This window comes from Ammospiza nelsoni, chromosome 9 (assembly GCF_027579445.1).
Source record: "Ammospiza nelsoni isolate bAmmNel1 chromosome 9, bAmmNel1.pri, whole genome shotgun sequence".
Lineage (NCBI taxonomy): Eukaryota > Metazoa > Chordata > Aves > Passeriformes > Passerellidae > Ammospiza > Ammospiza nelsoni.
This window is the reverse complement of record NC_080641.1, coordinates 25,423,255-25,450,275: the sequence shown is the minus strand read 5'-3', so window position 1 is coordinate 25,450,275 and position 27,021 is coordinate 25,423,255. Positions and strand designations below refer to the sequence as shown.

General features: G+C 48.4%; 1 protein-coding gene across 1 annotated transcript in view; it reads right to left on the bottom strand.

Moving 5' to 3' along the window:
• The window catches only part of SZT2 (SZT2 subunit of KICSTOR complex), a 53,003-nt gene that overhangs the window by 21,352 nt on the left and 4,630 nt on the right, over positions 1-27,021 (bottom strand). Inside the window, exons 6-40 of the mRNA XM_059478614.1 lie at positions 26,390-26,549; positions 25,811-25,917; positions 25,445-25,655; positions 24,240-24,410; positions 18,954-19,185; positions 18,165-18,294; positions 16,794-16,936; positions 16,088-16,240; positions 15,509-15,623; positions 12,800-13,005; positions 12,192-12,416; positions 11,681-11,759; positions 11,296-11,393; positions 10,875-11,043; positions 10,275-10,389; positions 9,674-9,787; positions 8,982-9,182; positions 8,748-8,860; positions 8,092-8,233; positions 7,414-7,572; positions 6,595-6,799; positions 6,286-6,398; positions 5,565-5,823; positions 4,085-4,250; positions 3,908-4,000; positions 3,647-3,728; positions 3,234-3,515; positions 2,731-2,869; positions 2,376-2,492; positions 2,218-2,281; positions 1,671-1,856; positions 1,266-1,598; positions 948-1,137; positions 476-550; positions 179-317 (exon numbers count right to left, since the gene is read on the bottom strand). Coding sequence (XP_059334597.1) covers positions 179-317; positions 476-550; positions 948-1,137; positions 1,266-1,598; positions 1,671-1,856; positions 2,218-2,281; positions 2,376-2,492; positions 2,731-2,869; positions 3,234-3,515; positions 3,647-3,728; positions 3,908-4,000; positions 4,085-4,250; positions 5,565-5,823; positions 6,286-6,398; positions 6,595-6,799; positions 7,414-7,572; positions 8,092-8,233; positions 8,748-8,860; positions 8,982-9,182; positions 9,674-9,787; positions 10,275-10,389; positions 10,875-11,043; positions 11,296-11,393; positions 11,681-11,759; positions 12,192-12,416; positions 12,800-13,005; positions 15,509-15,623; positions 16,088-16,240; positions 16,794-16,936; positions 18,165-18,294; positions 18,954-19,185; positions 24,240-24,410; positions 25,445-25,655; positions 25,811-25,917; positions 26,390-26,549 — 5,486 coding nt within the window. The remainder of the gene's footprint in view (positions 1-178; positions 318-475; positions 551-947; positions 1,138-1,265; positions 1,599-1,670; positions 1,857-2,217; positions 2,282-2,375; positions 2,493-2,730; positions 2,870-3,233; positions 3,516-3,646; positions 3,729-3,907; positions 4,001-4,084; positions 4,251-5,564; positions 5,824-6,285; positions 6,399-6,594; positions 6,800-7,413; positions 7,573-8,091; positions 8,234-8,747; positions 8,861-8,981; positions 9,183-9,673; positions 9,788-10,274; positions 10,390-10,874; positions 11,044-11,295; positions 11,394-11,680; positions 11,760-12,191; positions 12,417-12,799; positions 13,006-15,508; positions 15,624-16,087; positions 16,241-16,793; positions 16,937-18,164; positions 18,295-18,953; positions 19,186-24,239; positions 24,411-25,444; positions 25,656-25,810; positions 25,918-26,389; positions 26,550-27,021) is intronic.

The following is a 27,021-nucleotide window of genomic DNA, read 5'->3' as shown; positions in this document are numbered from 1 at the left end:
GGTGCTGGGAGCAGGAACACAGTGAGAAAAGATGTCAATTTTCCCCTTATAGAGCACCAGTCTAGTCCTGCAACTTCCCACCCAGACTGGGCAAGGAGGAGATTGTATCCAGAGATGAGTGAGTGGCAACAAGGTCACAGTGCAGAGAGGCAGTGGTCAGACAGGGGAGCCTCCTTACCGTGTGTGGTAGTAGACCTCCACTCGGTCCTGATGGATTTTTATGATGAGCCAGAAATCCGGCATAAGGGGACACCTGGGTTCCTGGTCACTCATTAACGCCTCCTCATACTCCGAGTCACTGCTACCCCCATCATAACCTGCAATGCAGCCTCACTTCAGCCCTAGGCCTGGCAAAACACCTCCTCCCTGGGCAGGGCAGCCACTCACAAACCCTGCCCTCAGGGCTCACCCCAGCCCAGGCACACAGCCCCCCATGTGTGTCACTGTCAGTGCCCCCCTGCCCTGGCAGGCTCACCCAGATGGTCGGAGTCCATGCTGCCCTGGCTCGACACAAGGCTCTGCACACGGCTGGGGCGCTGCCTGCTGGAGCCTGCAAAAAGAAGAGGGGTTTGGCCATGAAAGTACTTGCTAAGCCCCATCACATGCCCCATCCACTGGAGAAACATCATGCCACAGGACAACCAGGCTGTGCTGGCCACGGGGAGGCAGTGCTGGGGAATGGGGCTCTCACAGCCACTCTGAAGTCACCAGGAATATCAGTCATGTCATCAGGGGTATCAGTACAGCAGCACAGCATCCTGGGTACTGTTAAGCACTGAATTGCCAGCACCCTGGCAAGGAAGAGACCAAAGTCCTGGTACTAATCCAGGTATTTAGGGACAGAATCAGGAGTAGCAGTTATATTATGTAGGTCACAGCCAGAACTGGCCTCTTCCTTCTAAAGTTTCTGATGTTGAGGTACATCCTGCCCACACTGCAGCTCCTACCTTCCTTGCCCTGTGTTACAGACTCAGACAGGCTTGCTGCAGATGGTGTCACCAGTGGTGATTTCTCACTGTTTCCCTTTTCAGAGGATGATGATGGCAATGACTGTATGGTTGTCTCTGGAACTGCCTCTTCCATGGAGTCCTGGCCTGTTGTTCTGCTTTGATCAAGTCTCAGCATATCTCCTGGAGCCTGCATAAAGCCAAAGTCACAAAAATTACCAGAAAAACAGGCACTGAAAAAAAATCCCACCATGCTTCCTTGTCATCAGTGTCCCACAGCTTCTCAGTGCTTCCAACAGATTATTCAGTGCTTCTCACCTCATTCTGTGTGTGGCTGCCTCCACCTGCAGGGTTTCCTGTGTCCGGCACAATGTGTGTCTCACTCTCTGGCCACTCCCAGAGACCCTGGCCTTCTTCTGGGAGTACACAGCTTGTGTGGTGTGACAGCTCAGAGCCTTCTGCTTCTGTTTCACTGGTCCCCTCCTGGCCACCACCTGTCCTGGTGCCCCCTGCAGCTGGCTGCTGCAAGCAGGGTGTCCCTGAAGGCTCTGGAGCAGTCCTCCTGGAGTGCAGGCGGCTGATGGAGACGTAGTGGTAGTCGTTGCCTTCTGCATTCAGGATGTAGCCTGGCAGAGCCATTCTCCTGAACTCCTGCAACACAGAGAAGAATAAGCATCCTGCTAGCAAGCAAAGCATGGGGCTGCCTCAGGGCTTTCTCTTTACCTCCTTGAACTTCTCCAGAGAGTGCTCAGGCCCAAAGACAAACTGGAGCAGCACCACCTCGCTGTGGCAGCTGGGCCTGCCCTTGGAGTTATAGATGTGGGTGGCCACCCTGTGCAGGATGGAGGTGCTGATGACCTGAGAGTGACGCAGGGCTGACACAATCTCATCGTCCAGGAGCCAGCGAATCTGAGCACAGCAAGGACACAGAACAACATCCAGGTGACCTGAGTTTGCAAGCCACCCCCCCGTTCTCACCCAAGCCCCAACAGGATGAAGGTAGCCTCTCTCATCACCCAGATCCCTCATCTCCTGAATGTACCTAAGAAAAGGCCTTTAGAAGACAGCTCTGCCTGGCCCACCCCAACTGCAAGTAAGAATTTTCTCAGGGTAATCCCACACTTTTGGGAACCACAAGGATAACATCCTATGTGACACCAGGAAGCCTAACAGTCAGTTCAGCTGACAGGCTGCAGCTTGGAGCAGGCTAGGAAGTGTGGAAGAGCAGTTGAGTGCTCTGGCTGGAAGCAGGGAGGCAAATCTGGCTTACCTCATTCATGGTGGCTTCAATAGCCTGCCTGTGCACTCCAGGGAGGTTGGAAAGGGCAGGGTGCCTAGCAGAGAGGAGACAAACAATCAACCAGTCCTTCTCACTCGTGCAGCTCCCAGGCAGTAAAAGGAAGCAGTGAGGGCTGTGCAGTGCCATACCTCTCATCCCCAGTGGACGGGAGCCGTTCCAGGTTGTGCATGATGTCCTCGTCCGAGCGGAAGGAGGATGGCTGCCCTGGAGAGCGCGTGAAGGACACGCTGCTCTCAGAGGTGCATCTGTCACCGGAGAGAGAGCAGCCTGAGCCTTGCAGCCAGAGAGAATAAACAGACACAGAGAGCACAAAAGGGATCTCTAGGGAAGGTGAGCCTATCTAGGAAATATTTTCGTTTTCTAAAGGCTGTGACGGGCTCTGTGAGAAGAAGAATTGTAAGCCTCAGTACATGGAGATGAGCCAAGAATGACTGTCTGGCTAGGGCAGACAGAGGGTGGGTGACTGGGCCTCTTTCCACCTACCTGTTGTGGAGGATGTCTGTGTTCACAACTTCTATCTCCAGGGGCAGTGTCAACACAAAGATGTCCAGGGTCACACAGAGGTCCCCCAAGTCAATGGTGTTCAAGCCCTGGCAGCTTTCCAGGCAGCCCAGAACTTCCCCTGAGGAGAGATCACAAACCAAGGGACTCAAGCAACAAACATCTCTGCTTGCACACATACCCAGCCTGGTGGCAAGTACAGAGACTGCAAGAGGTGGCTGTCACACACACCTGGACAGGCTCAAGAAGGCCACCATCATCTTCCATGATCCTTTCAACCTTCCATGACCAATCCCACAGCAAGTGGGAGACCTGGTGGAAAAGCCCTTGTCTGATCATGGCAAACCCTGGGGGTTTACAGTGAAGGCTGGTCCAGGGAGATTGCTGTTTAAGACACAGCATGTTTGTTCCAGGGGCTGCTCACCCAGCAGGGACCTGACAGAAGCCCTATTGCCATTTAACCCCCCAGCAAGGATTGTTCTTACCTAGACAGGTTGGCAGGGACTGCACGGGCATGGAGCTGTGCTGGCTGCGCAGCTTCACTGAGCAGGTCAGGTGCACAAAGAGCGGGGGCATCTCCTGCTCCAGGAACTCCTGCTCATTGAGAGAGTCCCCTCCCAGCACGCTGAAGGAGTCATCATCCTGGTTCACTGTGTTGGAGTCTGAGAGGGAATCTGTGTCTGGGAACTCATGCTCCAGCTTCTCACGGTACTCCACCTCCAGCTCTGGGTCACTCTCTGTGGCAATGCAGCACCCAGACACTGCTCCTGTTGATACAGGTTCCCTGTCAGCAAACCAGGTCCACACCTCTGGGACCCAACCAGACACACCCAGCTCTGAAAGGCATCATCACATGGACAGACATTTTCTTTTCCAAGACAGAGCAAGCAAATTTTACCTTCTTCAGCTGCCATTTCTGCCTCTGATCCCTCCATGTCCTCACTGCCTTTCCTGTCTGCCTGATCCCGAGATGCCTCTTCCTGAGATGGAGAGAAAAAGGGCACATACTACAACCATGCCAAGCAATACATCATCAGGTGTTGATGGGAGCTCCAGGGACTAAGTCTACCCATGAGTCTGCCAGCCTCAAATCCATATTTGACACCAAGAAAAGCTACTCCACAAGGACCAGGTGCCTCCAGGACAGCCTCATGCCTACCTCTTTCTTGGCTGATGGTGGGCAGTAGAAGAAATAGTGAGGATTTGATGGCACTGGCTTGAAATGTAAACTTCCAATTTCCAGGAATTTTTCCTAAAAGAGAAATCCCAAGTATGAAACAGACATCCTGCTCTACACACTCCTGTTGAAGCCAGGTCAAGCTTGCACATTCCTCACCTGGATAATTTTATGCAAGTCTGGGTGTGCCTGGCAGGGCTGTCCAATTTCCAGCAGTGAGAGGGGAAATTCTGAACAGCAGCTGGTGCCCACACTGCTCTTTGGCTCCTCTGTGGGGCTGGCAATGTTATGGGAGTCCTGCTCACTGTAGTCTTCCATTTCAGCACTGACAGGATTGTGGGCAGGTCAGACAGGCAGATTGAGAAACAAGACAAGTTTTACATGTTATCCATGCTGCCAGTATCCCACCTCCCAGCTCCCCAAACCTCATCTATGTCAACACAATCTGAACACCCACAACCCCACAGCCCAGCAGCCACCCATGTGCCCAGCTGCTGTCTGAAGCCAGGCCTGAGGTAGTTTCACCATGCTGATCATATTGCCAGGTCTGTACACCACACACACACCCTGCCTGGGAAACAGAGACACAGACAGGTCTGCAGCAACCTCAACTACCAGCAGCCAGTCCAGGACACATCACAGCCCCTGACATGTCAACACCCCAGGGTCTGGGCAGCAAAGCTCAGCCCATGCTCACTCAGCAGTTCCATGACAGAATTATTCCCTAAAACTCAGGAAAAGCAATCTGGGGAGTGGGATGTTGACTGGTCAAAGCACTCCCATGGTACTCAAATTAGTGATACAGGGGCAGATCTGGGTGCAATGTGTTACAAGCTATACATTCTTCAGTAAAAGTTTAGGCAACTTGCATTCAGACAGGTGATTCATAAGACCCTATAAACAACAACAAGAAAAAGGAAGCCACAGTTTTTCTTGGGGAAAGTAGCACTTGAAGTCACCTTACTTTTTAAACACTGAAAATTCTTCAAAATCACAGTCTCACCTCAATGATTTACAGTACAAGATGACATAGCACTGGATATTCCCAACAAATGCTAGTGAATTCACATAAAGAAACTGTCTGTTTCTTTCACAGACACTAAGGCACAGCACTTCTTTCTCCCTTAAGCTTTCAGAGGACATACAAACCTCATAAATACCCTAAGGAACAGGACAGAAGTTTAGCATATTTCAATTCTGCCTTCGTGTTTCCCTTGTGCATTTTTTCCAAGAGCTTTAATTTTAAAAAGAGACACTTTATTCATTAGAAAAGGATAACAAAGCTGTCATTCACACCAGAGTCAACAGCAAACTCAAATGAGTCAAGCAGCAGCAGGAGATGCATAATTTCTCCAGAAACAAGTCTTGCAGGCTTGCAAACAAACTGCCCTCCAGCTCAGGCCAGATGGGACAGCAATGAGCCAAGACTATCAGAGAAAGGATGGATGTCATCAGAGATTGTAAAAAATAGAGGGTCCTGGTGGACACCATACCAGGTGGATGTCTCACTGTAAGTGTCTGCTCCTCTGTGTGGCTCTGCCCTACAGCATTCCTTCTAGCAGGCACTAAAAGTTGCTTGAAAAAAGATTTGTCCTGGCACGATGCTAAGAAGAGAAGCAAGACTGAGGTGGGTCCCTACCTTGACTCAGAGACCAAGACACCTCGTTCCCTAGAGCTCTGCTCCTCCTCCTGCTCCATGCTGCCCACTTGGAAGCTGGCTGCCTTGGAGTGTGTGTGGAAATGCTGGTGGCTCTCTCGGAACGAGCGCACATGGCTGCACACCGTCAGCAGGAAGTTGGTGATGTCAATCTCCTGCAGCAGCTCCTCACAGTAGTCCATGGCAGTAAGCAGGTCCTGGGAGCTGATGCTGTGTGACTGCTGAAGGCTCTTGAACAGCCCTAGAGATAAACACAGTGCTTGAGCATCCCATGGCATCCAAGGATGTGAGGCTGTGGGAGTCAGGCAGTGGGCACATATGGATGGATCTTCACCAAGCCCCAGCAGAGAGCTGGAGTCAGTGCTGGTGCTGGAGACGGGAGGCAGCCAGGGCACCCATGCTATGTGTTAGCCTGGCTTGGGTGACACAGAGTGCCCACGGCATCTGTCACCCTGAAGGTGAGAGGAAGGCATCAAAGAAGGGATGGTCCCTCACAGCACTCCACAGGTTTGAGAACAGCCTCTGCAAGGCCCATAAGGAATGCACAGAGGCATCTTTAAATCCCTCCTGGTGGTACATCAGTCCCACAGCTCCTCCCTTTGCTTGGAGTAAGATCCCAAGGAAAGTGAGACATTGCTTTCTTAGAAGAACATCCAGGGTCCAACCCCAGTCCCACCACAGGTCCCACTGTGCTGCTGCTCACCTTTCACATAGCACTGGTGGGAGTGCTCCTGCAGCAGTGTGCAGTAAGTCACCAACTCCTTGTGCTTGTGGTCTAGCCAGGCAGCAGTTGGAGGACGCTCCAGAGACTGGGACCTGGAGAAGAGGAACCACAGCCTTTAGCACCAGTGAAGCACATTTTAGACTGTAAAAGGCTCTGGTGCCAGTGAAGCAGAGCCTAGGGCATGCACGGGCAGTGGCTGCTGTAAGGCAGAGAGGCCCAGCCAAGAAGACAGGGCCAGAGCCAGCCTCTTGCCGAGGAAACTCCTCTGTTTTCTGTCTAGGGCATTACCTGAAGAAGATGTCCCGGGGAGGGCGCTGTGCCCGTGGGCTGACGAGCTGCTCCCGCAGCAGCTCCAGGGAGCAGCTGTAGATGTAAATGGGGCAGCGGAAGCGGCGGCTCTCGGCCAGCTCAGACTGCGAGTTCTGCCGGCAGAAGGAGATGTGCACATCTCTCCGTGAGGGGCCACTCTGCTCCCCAGCGTCCTGGCTCACCTCTGCAAAAGTGACAATTCTAAGACAAAGGCCTCTGATATTGTTAGATATTGGGTTTTCAAGCTTCTCACCACTCATTCTTGCCCAGCACCCAACCACTCAGCTCAGTGCTTTGGCCACCTTGATCCCCTTTACAGCCATGACTGCTCATCACCATCATCACCACCACCACCACTACCTCGCGCAGCAGCACAACCCTTCATCATCACTGTGAGCATGCCTGATCTGCCCTAGGGGCTGTGCAATCAAATCCCATACACCCCAAGACCTGTGCTCTTCTCCCTAAGACAGTGTGCTGCTGACAGTGCCAGTCTGGATCATGAAATGAGAGTCACTGACTTTCCAGTGCAGCCCACTACTGCCATTCCTAGCAGCTTCTATCTTACCTGCAACCTTCTCGCCCACAAGGAATCAACCTTAGGCCATGGGCACCCAACTCACATTACACTCCTTCATGCCCCCATGAACATCACTGTGCCTCTTGTCTCAACTCTGTTGACTGCCAGGCAGGAGCTGACAGGCTGCAGCAGTCTGCTACTCCTCCTGCTTTAATCTGCTCAACAGTATGCTCAAGAATAGCAAGGATACTGATACTTTAACAAGGTGCTGTCAGTACCATGAGCTGGTGTTATGCTGAGGGTTGGCAATGGCACTGCAGCATCCCCCTCTTCGGCTCTGACTCGCTCTGCACAGACAGGTCCCATGGTATCTTCTCCAGATCGACTCTCATCTTTTGGAGATTTGTCCAATCCACAAGCCATCAGCTTCTGCACATCTGGAGGAAAAGGAAATAAAATCATCCTTTGTCCAGTGAGAACAGCTTAACCTCTCAATCTACATTCCCAAGAGAGCAGATTTCCTGCTACCTTTTTGTGTGTAGAAGCAGCTTCAACAGAGCCTATCAGCCTTCACCAGTGCCTCAGTGGAAGCCAGACCAGTGCCAATGCCCAGAAGCAGGGACTCTCCCAGACCATCCCATTAGCAACCTCCTTAATCCATTCCTTAACCACCCCGCTGGGAAAACAGTCCAAATGGCTGCAGCTAGCAAACAACTCAACACCACATCCCCCACCTAAAAACCCTATGTGGGCAGCACCACGTGCTGAGGAAAGAACAGGACATTCAACACTTGGCACTATTCCATTCCTGGCCATGTGGTGCAAAAAGACTGTGCATGAACTCTGCTATTCAATTTTCTCTCCACCCTACAGGAGCTGATTCTGGTTCTTCTGTTTCCCTGAGGAGATGGGCAGGACTGCTGCCTCCTCTTGCTCCCCACAATAGACCCCCTCACCTGAGAAGGTGGCTGGCAGGAAGGTCAGGAACACATGCTGCGGGTTGACCAGCTTGGCATAACATCGCCACTGAGGGGGAAAGGGCCCCAAGGTGTCACTCAGTGTCACATCATCCTCAGGCAGCTCTGTGTTGCCAAGGCTCTGGTGGAAGAGCAGAAGTTGGATAAACTCATGGCATGTGGCACAGGCCCACCTTGAGGCAGGTAGCAAGCACACAGAGCAAGTTCTTCCAGGCCTGCTGGTTGGTACTGAAACCCCCCTGGTCACCTCTGCACATTCTGGGAGCAGCCTGGCTCTAGCAGTCACCATTCTGGGAGCAGCTGGCTCCAGGAATACAACACAACAGTCAGGAGATGCTTAGCCAGCTGTGCTGGGGCTAATTCTGACTCTAGGCAGTGAGTGCCCATGGTTTCAGAACAACCTGCAGCACAGTACCAGTGCTGCTGTAACAGGCTTGGCCCAGAGTGAATGCAACTATCCACACACCTTCTAGATTCCTGTTTGACTTCAGACACAGGATACAGCCTAAACTGCTGCCAAAGGTGGGCAAGAACAGCTTTCAGCCTTTCTCAGCCCTTTTAACTCTCCTGCTCTTTATCAGCTGCTGCCTTGGTTTTTGAGGGGGCTCAGGAGAAGGACAGCAGCACAGCAGTACCTGCAGAGTACTTGTGGAGCCAGTCATATCTCTGGTGCCATTGCTGCCAACAAGATGATAGGATGTAGAAGCATCCTGCTGCTCCAGGGTCCCAGAAGCTTTTAGGGTTTCCTCTGAAATGGATCACAGAGAAACCAATCTGAGACACCCCGGCTGAGGGTGAGACTTGAAAGCAAGGCTCCTGAAAAACCTCACTGCTGCTGGTGTCACTACTGCCACACTCCTGGTCCTTACCTCTGATGACAGGGAGCGTGAAGGGGGGCTGATGGCCATCACGATCCCGTTGCAGAACCTGCTCCATGAAAGCCACATGATCAGCATCAGCCATGGGGATCTCCCTGTCACTGAGGTCATGCTGAAGGCAGCCATGGAAGAGGTTTAGTAGCATTTCATTGGGCACAAACGAAGAGTCCTTGGTCACCTCCTCATTCTCTGCTTCAAAACAGAACCATAGCAGCTTCAGAGACAGCACCTCCATAGCCACCACTTGCCCACGACCCCAGGAGACAGCCCTTTGCAAAACAACACTTCCACATAGACAGGAATTTCCCCAGCACCTCTGCAAGACTGACTTGGATAGTGTTGAGGAGGCCCTGGAGTTTTGGCATCATTAGTTACCCTGCACTGACCCACCCTGCTACTCTAACTGTTGTGGAGATGCTGGGGGTACACACAAGAACCACCACCACAAAGCTGCTATCTAGGTTTAATGATTTCAAAAGTAACTCTTACAAATTATCATCCCAGGAAAGGCAGCAATATAGCTGGACAGCCTGGGGCTGAGAGCTGGGAAGAACAGCACTGAGCTACCAAAAGAAGCATGGCAGTGCTCACATGCTGCTGTCCAGGGAGACAAGCAGGTGGAGCAGGCTGTCCATAGTCATGGAAGGAACACAAGGGGAGGCAGGTGGTGAAGGGGCACCTACCTTTTGACAGCATTAGAAAGAACATTTCCACCTGCTGGCACCTGGGCAAGAGTTTCATGAGGTTGAACTGGAATGGGATCTCATGCACTCGAAAGCCAGGCCCCATGTCTGGATCTGCAACAGAGATGAACAGGACCACCAGCATTCCACAAACTGCTCTGGGAACTGTGACTTGAAACTGAGAACAGAGGAGCTCCTCCTTAATACCCTTTAGGACTTCTATAAAACCACTTGCCCAGGCACACCAGCCCTATCATTGAAGAGATGAGCTCATCTTCCACCTGCTCCTGAAGTCAGCTCCTCTCACACAATTACACAATGGTTGATGTTGGAAAGATCGCCTGGACCAACCCCCTGGCTCAAGCAAGGTCACCTTGTCACCTCTCCAGCCTAGGCAGAAAGCCTCAGTGCTTTTTTGGCCTTCCCAGGCTGAAGCCATTTCTCTGCTAACTTAGCATAAGTGCAAAAAAGTGACCCAGAGCCATCAAAGTCTACAAAGTTGTCAAAATACCTGTTCTACCTTCTGTGGGTCCTAAGACATTCAAGATCTAGCTGCTTCTTTGCTCCATCAAGCTTGCTAGGACACAGATGGTGGACTCACCTTCAGCAGCTTTGGTGTCTGAGGGAGGGCAGACCCACTCCTTGTTCTGGCACAGCTGGCTGATGTACTCGAAGGTCAGCATGGTGGCGATGCATGCAAGGTCCCGGGGATAGAGCTGCAGTAAGAGTTAAGGCTCAGTTTATGCAGCAGAATTATACCCACAAATGCAGAAGAGTCAAAAAGCAAGGAGAGGGAACACCTAAAATCCTGTTCCCTGAGCCACCCTATTCTCACTCATTGCTCCCTCCTTCTCCACCAGCCCTTTAGCCTGGTTTCACCTTGCTCGGGAGGAGTGCTGGTAGCACGACCTGCAGTCCCTGCTCTGGTCCAGCTTGCTCTCCTCCAATGCAATGACTTTTCACAAAATAATTTGTATTTTCCCAGCTGTCCCAAAGCAGCATTGCATCCACTGCACTGCAATCAAGAAACCTTTTATGGCCAGTGGCCAGTTCCTCTTTTAGAGTCCTCTCAGACACTTCTGTGACTAGCATGCCCATCTCTTCAGGCCCTCAGTATTTACCTGAAGTTTTGTGGTGCACTTACCCTGAACCCTTCTCCCTCCACAAAAGAGCCCATGTCCCTCCCCTTTCAGGGACTCACCGCTTTGGGTATTTTCTGGTAGGGCAAGCCATGGAGGTGCTTCCAGTTCTCAGCAGTACTGTGCACATGGCCACTCTGTGGCTCTACCCAGCACTCAGTGACCAAGTTCAGTTCTGTGTCCACTTCAATGGCCTCTACTTCTGTATCATTGTCATCATCTGTGGAAAAGCTGGAGGGAAGTCAAAAGTAAAGTCCTGTGAGGTGGTACAGAGTCAGCAGCCCACTGTAGTTTCTCTCAGAGCTGTGAGAGCAACTACAGGAACCCAAAAGTGGCAGGCAAGGCCCCAGCAACCTGGTAATCATTGACACCTGGTTATCTGTACCAGATGGTGGAGGTCTCCCTCCTTTCCACACTGGCTGCAAAAGTCTGGAGCTGTGACTCCACTGCCAACCCCCCCTGAGAGCAGAAGAGCAGCCTCACCTGTCCTTGGTGGAGGTAGAGTGGGGAGGGAAGAGAATGTATTGGACGACACAGGTGTGCTTCTCCCTGTCACTGCTGCTCTCACTGGAACCATCAATCTGGAGAGGAGACACTGCATGAGCCCTAGCCAGCACCCCCTTATACAGACAGCCCCATCAAACAGCACTGATGAAAAGAGGAAGGCTGTCCCAACCCCAAGAACTCCTCCAGCACAGCAGCTACCACAAAGCAGCTCTCTAAATGCAGATGAAGGTAGAAAAATGCCCAACCCACAAGTGGCTTTACTTTCTCCCTGTACTTGTCAGGGGTGTGTGCAGATGATAAATCTACCACAGGAAGGTGAATCCACCCCAGGAGCAGCAATGAGGACAGCAGCCAGGCTCACCTGCATGGGCAGCTCCAGCACCATGTTGATAATGCCATCCCCACTGGATGCAAAGTGGAAACCCTCTGACAGACGAACCCTTGCAACAGAGAGGAAGTCAGACCTGCAGGACTTCTCCACCCATACTGCGAGCTTTAAATGCAAGAATGACTGTACCCTTCACCCCAAAACACTGTCCTTCTCAAGACAGGGAGCTGCACACAGAGAATGGGGAGATATGACACTGCCAGAACAGCCTGTGTGAAGATCAGCACACACCAGGTACAGTAACACCTTTTGCACATTTTCCAGGACATTTTCTCTCATTTTCTCCAATTACAGCTGCAGAACTGGGTAAAGCACTGACCCAAGTGGCTCTAGAAGCTGCATACAGGACCAAAACCCTCTGCATGGCAGCTTTAACTCTTACCTATTATAAGGCCTCATAAATGAAATAAGCAAGGTTGACTTTGCATTCCCTGTATCCCCAGGACTAGCTTGGAAAAGGACCCCTGTCTGGTGTGCAACTTACTCTGTGAGTGTGGACAGGAGCTGGGCCACAGCAGTGATGGGCACAGCGGGTGCCAGCCCTGACTGGACACTCCAGATCCAGCGCTGGTGGTAGAAGTAGCGGGACAGGGAAGCCAGGGTGGAGGAGGCGGTGCGATTGGCCACCATGGTGAGGGGACCAGACACGGGGGGGTGCTCCAGGTTCAGGATGAAGGGGGCTCGATAGTCAGAAGGCAGCTTCTCATACCTAGGAGAGGGTAGAAGTGTAACATGCTGACACAGAAAAAATACCATTTTTTTTGTTTAGGGTCAGAGCTGTCTGGATTCACAACCCACTTGTAGGGCCCAGGACAGAGTCTTCCAACAGCAGAATGTGCTGGCCCAGCACAGGATCCTGCTCAGAGAGCAGTACCTAAATTACTTCCACACTGTATTTCATTAGGAGAGATAAATTTGCCTGTCCACTAAGAATCCCTGCTACAACTCACAGCCATGCAACCCAAATCTATCCCAACAAGCACCAGTTTCATTCACAGCACTCTCATCCTACAACTGACAGCATCATCCACAGATCTTCCTCCTTCCCCCTTCACAGGACAAGGTGGTGACAGCCTGGTGCTTCATCCCTACCTGATCAGCAGCTTCTCCAACGGTTTGTGCAGCACAACAAGGCAGGGTCTGTCTGAGAGGGCTGACTGGGCCCCAGCCACAGGCGGGGACTTGGAGGGAGAACTACTGCCCAACATTTTCCTCTTTGCTTTTGGAGTTGCCTCCTTGCTCTGCACCCTGTGGGGAAAGCGCAGCTGCAAGATTCGGTCCCGTAACTCTTCCACTATCTGTCATGGCAAAAGCAAAAGGCTAACATGACCAACTTTGTCTGGAGACATAAACCACTCAAAATAAGTGTCTAGAACAAGAGCTTGACCAAAAGGAACAGAACACTCCTTGAATACACAGAAGAGCAGGAGTTAAAGGTAACTTTACTTCTGAGGCACTAGCAAGACCAAGGTCAAGATGACACAAGGCTCTCTGGTCCCTCCTTTAAGTATTTTTAAAAGCAAAGGAAGATTAAAAAAACGCCAGAGACTATTTCAAGGCTGAAGAAGTTGCCTTCCACAACTCAGATTAAAAACAAATTAACTGCATGCCAGCTCCTCCACAGATGCAGTTCAAGCATGCACCCTCATTCTTCCCTCCTCCTCTTCTCAACACCTACAGTAAATGTAAACTAGTCCATATCAGCTGTGGGAACAGCACTGGCTCTGTCTTACATATTCCCCTACTACCACATTCATTTGTCAAACCTCTATGGCAAAAGGTTTCAGGAGCCTGAGCTATTTTTTTAGGTTATTTTTTTTCCAAGATACTTTCACAATGACTTCCTGATTACTCTTTTAAGCTTTCAGTAGCTCTGAATACAGTTCAACCCACACCAGCATCTGATTCCCACAATAGCCCAGTGTTTTCTTTGAAATTTCTATAGTTAGATTTCTTTTCATGATCTCTGTTCAACTTTTTTCAATTTTTATTACCATTGTAGTTAACCAGAAGAACAGCAGCTCTCCATCTTCCTCAACACAAACTATTTCAGTAACTTTTCTCATCATTACTATGTCTTTTTCAAGGAAAGGAATGTCTCCAAACCCAAATGTTAAACAAGAGTTCTTTCCTGCACTGTGCTGCCACCTGGGTCCCTTTCAAGGTTTCATATCAGTATTACAGAATCACTAATGGTGCTTAAGCTCCCAAATCCCACTATTTTGCAGTTATCCATACTGGCTTCCAACCACCACTGTGCTGCTTAGGTGTCACCAAAGCACAGAGGTTGAAATAGCTTTGTGCCACCTGCACATTTCCTCAGCTCATGTTACCTTTCTGCAAATGAGTTCCCTACCCTTGGACTAGAAAAAAGATTGGGAAAATCACAAACAGCTTCTGCTGGGATGAAACAGAGCACTTTTTCAATTTCCTTCCTTTGTTCCCCAAGGCAGTTTGCTTTATGACATCCCATTCCTACAGTTCTACAGTCATGCCCTATGCAAAGTCTCACCAAAAAGCTTTCTGAAAGTCGACTGTATGAAGTGCTTTCCTTCAGCATTGGAAATTTGAACTGCTCAGCACAAAACCCCCTTTCCCTTAAACAAAGCAGGCTAAGTTCTACTGCCATCCTCCATACTGAGTAGTTAATCAGCTCTATAGCAGGCAAAAAAAATATTATGGCTGACACAATTTATGATCTACATATAGTTCCTGCTGCAATGACCTGCAGCTTGCCCACAGCTGCAGGGTATGCTGCCTGTCTCATACTTTCTTCATTTGCACCTGCAGAGGGAACTCCAAAAAAAAACCTGTCACTTGGCATTACCAAGCCCACATGTTGACCCAGCAACCACTGCCCAAGTCCTGGATCCCCTAAAGTCATGAAAGGGCAGATCTGCCAGAGTGCCAGAATATTTAGCATTATCTGGCTTCATTATCTCAGAAAGAGATGGCCCTTCCCATGTTTGTTAGCTTCTCCTCAGATTAGTCTCTAAAGCTAAGCTAGACAAACCAAAGATTTCTTTCGTGAAGATAAAAGACTTAGATTTAATGATAAACCTCTTGTTTATATTAAAAAGTTCACACAGTTTAATAGCAGGGTATCTTTCTCATGCTTTACCTAGGAACACTTAGACTTGTCTCAGCCATTATAACTGGGGAATGAGTTCACACAGCAACTCCACCTTTTGCATCTGACTAGGACAGCTCATTTATTTTGATACAAAAGTTATTAGAGTCTATCTGACAGACTTTTATCCTGAAAACATTTCCTAGGTACTAATTTTTTTTCTCTCCCTTTACCGCTTACGTGGGCCATTGTTTGCATTTTAACTATTAACTTCCTCCCTGCCCAATAGATTGAATATACATGTACTGGAAGAGATAGCCCGGGGAACATGCAGTACATCTATCACAGAGGTCTCTGCAGATGAGTCAGACAAGTATCTGCTGTTCTTTACAGATGGTATTGATTGTGCTTCGGTCAGAAGGACAGACTAGATAACCTCTGAGTCATTTCAAGCCCCACAACTGAATTAAGCAGTGGGAAAAACACCCATGTGACCAGCTATTCTATTGATCTTCGAGTCTTTGGGTTTAGATCTCTCATAGACTTAACAAACAAAGTTTGTCCCAAATGACCCTTTCTGTTACAGTAGATTCAAGCCCATCTAAGCCTTAACATGGTAGTTATTATTAGAGGGTAGCTGCCTACAGTGTTGCCTGTGATCTACCCATCATTTCCACATTCAGAATTTCTTGCTCTGCCCCCACCCCATGAAGCAGACAGGCAGCTCTCACCTTGTTCCTGGCCTGCGCAGGTGTGCCAATGGGGAAGCCCAGCCGGAGAACCATGCAGGGAGCCTTGGAGATGATTCGTACCACATAGAACGAGGAAGGGGTAAGATCCTCAGACCTAGGGAGGAGGGATCAGGACAAGGCTGAAATGGCATGGATCTTGCTGCTCTGACATGGCAGACCAAGCACAGGTCTGCTCCACAGAGCTCAATAGCCCACACAACCTCACAGTAACACACATCAGTTCCAGCATGCAGAAATCCCTCAGCTGGCTTCCCTCTCCCTCCAGGCTGCACCTGAACACAATGGAACAGTTCAGAAACTGTAGGATTTCATACCCCTTGTCTAGTTCTCATCCTCTCCTGTAAACATCTGCTTCAGGCCCATAGCCACACATTGGTCTAACCAGCTCCTTGGTCAATGGAACAGCTCAGAAACTGCAGGATTTCATACCCCCTTGTCTAGCTCTCATCCTCTCCTGTAAACATCTGCTTCAGGCCCATAGCCACACACTGGTCTAACCAGCTCCTTGGTCTGGCCACAGGCCCAGCTCCCCACACAGCAGTGCCTCAGAGCACTCACCCGTGGATCAGCTTGACGTAGGAGTAGCCCTCCACGAGCACGAAGCTGCTCCAGTCGCGCAGCAGGGAGGTGAGCGCCGAGTGCGAGATGCGGCACTGGATGGTGCTGTAGCGCCCGTTGTTGCCCGGCGTGTGCAGATGCTTGGGCACAGGCCTGCAGCGTGGGACACACAGTCATTGCAGAGCTGCAGTCTCTCCTTCCCCCAAAACCCACAGAGGCTTTGCTACATCCATCCTACTCTGACTGGTCTGTCAGCCTGTTTTCCTCCACAGCAGCCAATAAATATGCACCTCTCCTAATCAAGCATTGGGGAGGGTCACACTCCTGAGTGCACTGGAATTTCCACACTGCAGAGAGCACACCCCTTGTATCCTATCTCCCTCCATGAAATATATGGCTATTATTCACATTATTCTGCAACTAGGACCAGCCTCAAGACAGCAATGCTTTTGGGAAAGCAGCAAACTGTGGGTTAGCTCCCAAATGAATGGTCCCATACACCCTGCAATCAGGAAATCAAAACCCAAGAGGAACTTGAGAAACAACTTATTGTTCCATCAAAGATGACTTCCTAACCTACTGCCCCTCTCAGATAAACAAACCTTTAGCATCCATCAGGCCCCACTAGTGAGACCCTTCCCTGGACACCCTGCTTTCCCAGGCTGGCCCACAGTGAGCACACAGCTCAGCCCTGCCCATTACATACGTGTCATGCTCCAGAAGGACGACTATACGATGCATGTGCAGCCACCTCTGCCAGAAGTTGGCATCCATGGAAAGGATGGGCTTCCAGTAGGAGGCAAACTGGGAATGGCTTGAGTCAGACCCACTGTGCTGCAGAGATAATACCTGAGAAAATGATGGGACAATATTCAGCACAAAAGTTCTCCACCCAAAGAGAGCAAGAATTTCTCTAGCAGCTGAGCTGCTGCAGACTAAGAAGGTCACATCTCTGGCTTTGGGTAATTTCCTCTGAACATAGAAAGGGTGCTCACATTGAAACAGGCAGTATAGCGTAAGCAAAAATAAATTAGGCTCCTGAAATGTCAAGTTAATTAGGAATTTAACTACTTACCATCAAGTAAATCAACCATGAAAAAGATAGCATATGTAATGGTGTGCCTTCTGATTGAGAGAGGGATATATGGCTTGTGTCAGCAAAGTAATTAAACACTGAAATTACTCATCTGAAAGTGCTCAGGCAAATAAGGTGCCAGAATGGGTGGCACTGGGAAACTCTGATAGGTTTATATGGTGACATTGATTCCACCAACTATAGCAACTCTGCTGACATAGAAATACAGTGGTGGTTACCCATAAGATGGGATGCCCCAGATATACTGTGGGAGACATAGCCCTACATAGGGAAAATGGACTAGGTAAACCTAAAGAAGAGCTTAAGCAATAAAATAAAAGGGATAGTTCTCTGAAGGTAAAGCTCTCCTAGCTTTAAGATCTCCTAGTCCTCTTCCATCTATGCCAAGGACACTGGTGGCAGGGAACAGGTAACATGCTGGCTCTTCTGCTTAGTGAGTTTCAGTGAGTTTGAATTTTGCAGTGGAAACTATTAACTCATATTTTGTTTAGTTTCTGCTGTGCAGATGACAAGTATCTCTCTTGCACCTTCCACATGAGTGCTCAGAGCAATGAGCCTATTAAACAACTATTCAGCACATCGTGCATCTTCACCTGACAGTCCTGAGCTACATCTCCAGGGCACTGGCTGCACAGCCAGCAGCAACTCCATGCCTAGGGGGTATCCACTGAAAAGGCACAGCAAAAGCAAGAGTGTCAGCCTTCCCATCAGTCTCACACACCACAGCACTGCAGGAGAAGGTTTCACAGCACACTTAGGAGACTTGCTGTTGGGCTTAGAGGTGTAGCTGCAACAATTAAGACATAGGGTGATGTCTCAGAGGGGGAAATGTATGGCATGGGATGTTCATTGCACCACACCTGAACTCTCTGACTGAGCAGGATAAGATGAAGACAAGACAAGAAAGAGATGAAGCCTGAGTACAAGAATAGGCAGGGGAGACAACCTGTCCCATGTTAAACAGAGAGAGAGGGAACATACCGGAGTGGTGGAGCCTGGGGGGATGTAGAAGAGGGGCACCCCATTCTTGGTGCTCTCAGGAATGGTAAAGTGTTCTGGGACTGTGTCAAAAGACTGCAGATGTACCAACATCTGATCTGTTTGGTTGATGCTGGAAAAGAAGAGGCAGTTAGCCACAAAAACCCATGCTCTCCCCCTTGCTGCCCCAGTCAGCACAGGGCTTGCACACACAGCACTCTCTGTGCCCTGGGAGCCCATCTACACCAACATAGCTTTACAGGGAATGCTGTGATTCCTTGTGTTAAAGGGGCTTCAGTGTAGAAGCCTCATACATACAGAGGATGATCAGAGTTGGAAATGAAGTGCTAGAAGAGGAATCTGCTGGATAGCTGGGAGTAACAGCCACCCTGGCCAGGAAACAGCTGTGACCCACAAGCACTTCAGCCCCAGAGACTTGTGTGATTGTTTGCTGCTCCCAGTGTGAGCATGCAGCACAGCTGTAAGGCTGTGCTATAAGAACACATGACCTCCATGGGATGGCAGTCAGAGGCAAGGTTTGCATCCCAGGACCCAGATCCAAGAGCAGCAATACCATTACCCTGAAGCATTCTTACAAACTAGATCACAGACCAATTGAAATCTTTTCCTTGGCTAGACAGCAAGCTTGTAATCAGTCATGAGTCATTCCCCTTCCTTGGAGCACGTTCCTTTTGAACCCTGGGCTGGGATGGCCACCTGCAAAACCCTCATCCTAGCCAAGGAAGGAATTACTTGGTGGCACTGGCAACTGCTGGGCATGGTGCAGCTCACCTCTGCAGGGTGTTCCAGAAGCGCCGGATGACTGTGGTGCGGTACAGGCTGGTGATGGGCTTCCTCATGGTGCAGCTGATGTCATGCAAAATGTCATAGCTTCCCTCCATGGTCACTTCCACCCAAGTGCTGCGTTTTGATGGGTCCAGGGGCCAGGGTGTCACAGCTAAGTACTCAATCCTCATGTTATGCTTCCAAAGCAGCACTAGTTTCACCTCCAGCTGAGACCCACCTGCATGGGAGCAGAAGAGAAAGTTCAGGTGCTTGTTCCGTACACATCTGAGCATTATCTCTGACTAGGGATTTATGAGTACCATGAGATTGTTTGATTGCTGAGGGGAACAAAGCAATCTAACAACTGTTTGCTTTAGCTGGTCACTCTCTCCCCTCTCCAACTGAGGGAGGCTTTGCTTGCACTCAAGCACTTGACAAAGAGTTTGCAATTCTTGAAGTGTACATGCACTACCTACACCAGAGAAGGTAACTGAAACTCAGAGGAGGTGCTGACACTTGCAATGGGCTCTCTTCTTCACAGTCTCATCTTTGTTTCCAAGAAAACTGGTTTTTTGCACAGATGAGCAGGGCCATTCAACTACAAAGTTTTGTCATCCACACTGCAGAGTTAATCCATCCCATCACAGAAACACAGGTGTCTGATGGCCACAGATCACAAACAACCTGGAAGATGAGGCCTAATTCTTGAATTAATCTCTATTCATCCTGCACAGACTGTATTTCATGCATCTAGAATTTCAATCTTCAAAGCTTCTCACCATGTTTACCTTCTCTTCCCAAAGTTAAAATGTTAAGAATGAATATTCACCTATCCTTCTTTTAACCTTTTCCTTTAAATGAGCCTGTCTAACAAGATTAACAGAAACACCTGACAGCAGGCCTTGCTGAGCCAAAAGAGCAGAGAACTATCCCACTCCTGCTGACTGTGCATGTGTATTTGTACTGAAACATCCCAGGGAAACACATGACCACGCTGTGATTTCAACTGCTCCATCATCTATTCTATGTCCAGCCTGCTCTACAGTTTGCCAGACTTGCAGGGTTTGTGTGATAAGTGATTGGATGTGCTGGAAACCTTCTGAACAAATCATCAGCCTGATGCTCTGTTTCCTGCAGAGTTGCATTTGCTGCTGTCATAGGCACATCATGCCATCTCCTTCATGGGCTGATTGAGCTCCACTTTAAAGCCATCTTTTTGCTCTCATGGTCCCTGCAGGGAGGCACCTTCCAAGGACTCTTCCCCCATCAACGTTTAGAAGAAACCTTCCAGAGTACATGCCAAATTCGTGCTTGGTAGTTCTTTTGATTAGGTTATTTTTATTCTGAGAAATTTCATTTCCATAACATTGACAAGGAGTGTGCAGTACTAAGAAATCCATACCCAGTTTCAGCTGTTACTGTGGCAGAACATTCATTTCCCCTAACACACCCAGACCTTCCTGCACCTTAAGAATTCACCTTTCTTGAACAAAGATGATCAAAAGTGTGTACTGTATTTTACCTATACTTGATCTGGGGGATTAGTAGGATTTTATTTAAAGTCAGTAATACTTTCTAAAATGGATGGTTTGTGTTACCACAAATGCACTTGCCAGGACTGCACCATCTGTTGTTTCCTATGAAGATTGTCTTGTTTATCAGAGAGGCTAAACAAGAATTTATGGATTCACCTCTTTTTATTTCATACTGTCACCTCATTCTTATTGCTTTAGAGCTCATCCACTGCTTTCTGCACAATATTTTGGTTCTCATAATAAAGCCTTTCTACTTCATCAACAGCAAACATGATAAATAAATTCCCACATTTTTGCTTAGATCATAAATGAAAATATTTCCTACTTCCACTTCTGTTTCCATTAGTCATCCTGGCTTCACTCCTGTGATCCCACACAAGCAGAACTAAAAACACAGGCAAAATATTTACTTAGTTTGAAGTTACATCTAGATTAATCTTTAGGGGTTTTTTTTTACTGCAAAGCAATATCTTTCTGGTTCCTGAGTTAATAGCAAATAAAATTTTTTCTACTTTGATTTCCTTCACAACGTCCAGCTCTGATTTTTTCAGAAAGCTCACTTTGTCTTCCTGATTCCTGTCACTAGAGAACAGCCATTCTCACTGCTCAGCTAGTGTCCAGCCAGTTTTGGTACTGGACTGATTCACAGAGGAAGATTATGTTTTGAAAACTGTCCTCCAGGCTGTCCTCAACACAAAATGGTCCGTGAGAATTTTATTTTGTTACAGAGGGAGATCCCCCAACAATGTCCCAGAAAGTAAAAGAACTGGGCTCCATTACACACCATGACAACGAAGCTTCTTTCTCCTCCATACCTTCCAATCCTTTCCCCTTCACATGCACTCTGCATTCCTAAATAACCAAGTTGCCTCCTAAACACCTAAATATTTAAAAATCAAACAGTGGGGGTAACCAGAGTACTTATAAATATCACAAACAACCTCTCCAGGCAACTCTGAGCACAAAGCTAGCTTTTTATTCTATTTTGTTTTTGGTAAAGTGAAGGAGAAAACTGACAGTGTCAAAGTCCACAGCTACACTTTTTTCCTCTTGCTTCACAGCCAGCTGGCTCCTTAACAGCCCTTAATTGGCAAGTTTTGGCAATCCAGGTTAATTAACTGTTCTTTGTTACACACTTCTCTGTAGAATGGCTCAGAGAACCCTGATTAGCCAAACATGCTTCTCCTTAGCAAAGGTAGTGCTGAATGTCTAAATGTCTTGAATAATTTCTCAACTCTACTTTAACCTGTTAGTTCAGCAAATTTTTCACCAACTCCCCAGAGCATTTAGCCTTTCCCAAGTATTAAGTAACATTATCTGCCACTAGTTTGAAGGCTGCATAGAAATACACTCCATGTTTTTGAAACCTCTGACATTTCATTTTAAATTTTTTTGTAAAAAAATACACAGAAATTATTTCTGGCTTCAAAGGAAGAAAAAAGTAAAGGAGAATGGAGATTATTATCATGTGTGTTTATCTTGCTCTTACTCCTCCCTGTACACCTGCCCATAGTTATTCACCACAGAAGGTCACTCTGATCCAGCTGCTCTTCTGCTCTTGTAAAAATGGGAGACCAATCCATTTAGCATTCCAAGGAGTAAAAGCCAGCAGGCAAATATCTGGAGGAAAAAGCAGGGAGCATGGTAACATGTGGTGATATTTCTAATCCATTCCTCCAGAGTGCAGGAATTCACTGCTTTACAATACCCTGACCCAGAGGTTGTAGCTATACCTTTATACAAAAAGATACAACATGAACTTGTCTGACTGCTTTTTGAATGATTCATACCTGGTGAATGCTCTTCCAGCATTTCTATATAGGACTACACAGCCACCAAAGGCACTTCAACATTGCTGCCAGATTAAAGAGAAAGGCCTTTTATCCAGCCCTGTTCAAGCTGTAAGTGAACTTGTGCACAGAAGAATAAAAGACACAGAGGACAGGAATGGACTTGTCACACTGTTTCACAGACACTCCTAGCCAAGGAGAATGCAATGGATCTCATCTGCCTGGATTTAAGGGAAGTAATCTCATGCCTCACCTACATTAGTGAAAACAACCTGCAGACACTACTAAAACAGCTGTCTCACCTGGAAAATTTAGCAGAAAATTCCTGAAAAAAGAATTACTTTTAGCAGAAAATTCCTGAAACAAGAAACTAGAGAGATTAATATAAGACCAAATTTAGGAATTATCCCACCTAATATGATTGTTAGCAATCTTCCCCCCAAAAAAGGTGGTTTAGATCCATTCAATTTGTAAGATGCATCAAGGCAAATAAACTGAAATTGCCAGGCATCAACAGAGGAACGGGTATGTGAACTGAGCAAGATAAACTTAGGAGTAATATCATGTGAAGGACAGCACATTTAGGGACTACTAAAAAAACAAAACCCAAAAAACACCCCCAAGGACTCATCAGCTGAAAGAAAAGGTGTGTGAAAGACTCAGGGATTTCTGCAATACAGTCATGGAGAAAGCCCACGTGATTCCTCATCTATCAGATTTGGCATTTTACTTCAGAAGCAGGGAAATATTAATACTGCTGAACAAGGCACTGATTAAACCACACTTACTACACTCTTATCAACTGTTTTGAGAAATATGAGATCAAACTGAAAAGAAAACAACTTAAGGGAAAAAATATAAGAGCTATTAACCTGAATAAACAACACAGCCTGCCCTTACAAAAGAAAGTGAAATATTGGCTTGCTTAATATTAACCTGCCAAAAGGTTACAAGGAGAAGGATGTTGTTAAATATGTTCGTGCAAGTCAGAGAAGGAGGATAAAGTTAATTAAAGATGATAGTCACACAGGTCTAGCTTGGCCTTGGGGAGTTTAGAACGGAAGCTAGAGAAAGAGCAAGGAAGCTCTGGGACAGCCTTCCAACCAGAGAAGGGCAGAGGGGATTTATATGTTTTTTAGGCAGACCACGGTAAATTCACAGAAAACATCACATGGCAAGATTAGAATGGTTTTGGAGTTACATCACAGACTGATTGTCTGATATAAAACACATTCTAGAGTACTAATAAACTTGCTTTTGGATTTTTTCATCTCCCCTTTAAGTTAAAGTACTATCACTAGTCACAACTGGAGGTAGAAATTTAGGTAGGATTTACTGGCACTCCCAAGGACAATCAAACCCCTCAAGGTCCCCAGTCAGCAGCTAGTTCTCACACTCCAGGTGCCATGTCTAGTGAGTCAGGTAAGAGAACAGGATCACTGGAAGGTTTTATGGTCTTCTAGAATTTGTTATGGTCCTGACTAATCTGACCTTTTCACGTAACAATATCCTTGTTTTGCCCAATTTCTTCTTTTGGAAGACTGTAGTTTGGAGGCATTAAGTCTGTTGTACCAAAGGGCTCAACTTCATGTTAGTATTTTGGAGTGCATCTAGCAGAGAATAGAAAGGGATGAAAAAAGGAGAACTAGAGATGAAATCTGAAAAAAACTCTGCAAACCCCAGTTCTGTCACTAGTTTCTCTGCATTTGTGGGGAATCATTTCCAAGATACAGAGCATCACTGGCTGTCCCTCCCCAGGCACAACCACAGAGGGTGAGCCTGGCAAGTGCATAACTGCACAATAGTGGGCAGCCCTGCATCAGGCAATTATTCATGGAAACAGAGTTTGGGGAAAATGGCTCCTTCCTCCACAACACCAGCACTGCTGAGATGGCAGACCCAGTGCTTTCCTCTCAGCAGCTGAGAACAGAGTCCCAGCTGTGTCCAGGCCCCAGGGCAGCAGTCACCTTTGGTGATGTTGACCTCCCGGATGCTGTAGCCCTCGCGCAGCCGGACCGAAACGATGCTGACGAGGTCAGCGTGCACCTCCTTCTCCGTGTGCTTCTTCCTCCGCATGGCCAGAGCAGGGTTGCTGCTTGCAGACACCAGGTGCTCATTGAACAGCCTGTGCTGGGACACTGCAAAAGGCAGAGATGGGTTTGTGAGGGAGCAGCTCCCCTGAGCCCCATCCTGTAGGAACAGGTCTCCCCAAGAGCTTCATATAAGCTGCCAGGAACACTTGTTCGCCTGAGGAACAGTACATCCTTCAGGCACCACCTACACCCACTCCTGATTCTGCAATACTGCAAACAGGTTCATTAGTGTGGCCAAGAGGCCTGGGAAAGGGACAGGGTGTGGTGTCAGGCACTGCTTCCTCTCGGACAGCATTTGTGACAAGGTACGCACTGGAATTCCACATTCAGCCTAGACAGGCAGAAACTGCACATCTGTCTCAGCAGTCACACAGCAAGCTTTGGGGCTTCACTGATTTCCCTGGAAAATCCTGAGCTCCCAGGTGCTTTTTAAAAGGTATCAGGATGTGGAGCTTAAACCACTAACAGCTGATCTTTTTAAGATTCAACATTTTCAAGTCCCAAGCCAACACTCTTCAAACTTGCCAGTTAATGTGGTTTCTGCTGCCAAGTTACAGAAAGAGCAGATGGCACCAGCATATCACTGGGACATGAAAGGGTGTTTCCATGTCTTACTGGTAACTAAACTAATCTCTCTTGGCACACTCTCAGTCACTAACAGTCACAAAATAAGAACAACCAGGAGAGGCACTTGGGACAGTTCTCAGGGGTCTAGTTTTTCAATCCAAACCGCCATCTGCAAGCCCTGTTAGGACAAGATCTCCAGAACATCCCCACCTGAGAGCTAGCCAGTGTGCACAGAAGGGTGGGCAAGAGCTTCCAACCCCCTCCACATCCCAACACAGTGGGCCTAACTGCAGATTGCTGAGCTAGGGGAATGGTGGAAAATAAGACATTTGTTTTCCCTGGTTCACCCAATTCCTGGAACCCAGAGGGGAGGCTGTGTGACCCATTGTGCCCACAGCCTACAGAAGGCATAACAAGGGAGAGTATGAGCATAACCAAGCCTGGAGAGTCACCCCAAAGAGAGGTGCTCTAAGACATCCATCTACTGGAACAAGAACATGCACATTCCTCACCACAGTAATATTCTGGGTTCAGGGACTCCCCAGTACGCAGAAAGGAGTACAGCAGAAATGCCTTGTGATACACATTCAGATCCAGGCTCAGGGGATCCAGCTCAGGGCATGTGGAGAGGTAAGCACCAAAAGTGGCCATGGCAATGAATTTCATCAGTTCCACATTGGGAACGTGGCCAAAGCTGCAATCATAGGAGTAGACACCGCCCACCTATGGGATGGATAAAGGAGACACCTGAGAGAGAACAGCAGTGCTGAGAACAAAGCAGACAGCTGGTCAAGGACCCACACTTCTCCTCTGGAGGTGAATGCCACCACCACCTCTGTCCCTGTGGTACCCACACTGGCAGTCAGCAGCAGACATACCTGCACAAAGGAGCAGGCCACAGTGCCACTGCGCAGCTGGTTCAGTAGAGTCTCACACACAGCCACGTCGGGGACACTGGTCACACCATCCGTAATTATTATAATACCTGGAAACAAGGCAGCACCTTAGTGCCATCTCCATCTCAAACAGCTATCATTGTCCCAGGAAATCCACCAGGCAAAGTTTAGGCAGGGCAAAAGTAGAAGGAAAATTCTGAGGTGATTTAGAGCTTCCAAAGCATTATGGAGCTGGCAAACATCCTGATTAGGTACAGCACAGCACACAGAAAGGGCACAGCTCTTCACAGCTCAGGTTGCCCTGAGCAACAGTCACACCTGTACTGCCTCACAAACTCCCCAACACTGACACACAGCACTTGGCACAGTGTGGTCCTCCCCATTCCCACCACCACAATTTGCCCCCAGAACGCAGAGTAAATGCCTCAGTTGAGATTTCATCCCTAACAGAAAGGTCCATGCACACATCAGCCCTTATAAAATCAACCTCAGCCTATGGCAGGAGGAACAGAACCCTTCACAAACAACCAGGCCAACCTTAACCCCGAGGACGCAGCCAACCTGCGCTGGAGTTGGAGGGCAGCAGCTGCAGGGCCAGGATCCCTTGCCGGACCATGCTGACCAGGCCAACGTCAGCAGTGACCACAGACACACTGGGCTTCCTCCCAGATGACTCCTGCACATCACCAGGGCTCTCTTGGCTCAGGGGGGATAAATCCACCTGGAAAAGTTAAAAAAAAAAAAAACAAAACACAAGGCCCCATGGGGCAGATTTCAGCTCAACTCCTCGCTCTTCCAAACACCTTTAGTCTGGCAGTCCCATGGTACTCTGGAGCACTGCAGCAGACTTCATCTGTAGCTTTAACTTCCAGGTGCTCTTAAACTCCTGGTCACTTGGGCCCCTTAGAGCAGCTGGGCAAGGCTGCTTGAAGGTGGAGGCACAGCAGGCTCAGAGCTTTATATAAAGCTGATTTCTAATAGAAGGGGAAATTGGGGTCACTTTGGGGTCACTAAAACTCCTCTGTGGAGCAAAGCAGTTCCCAGTTTAAGAGATGTGAATACCTCCTTCTCCCCCTGTCATTTAGAAGCTGCAGCTATTCAGCATCTACTTAATCGACTATATTCAGCTCAGAAACACTGGAGAGGCAGAGGCAGCTGTGTCTCAGTTGTGAAGCTCTGCAGCAGAGGGGGCA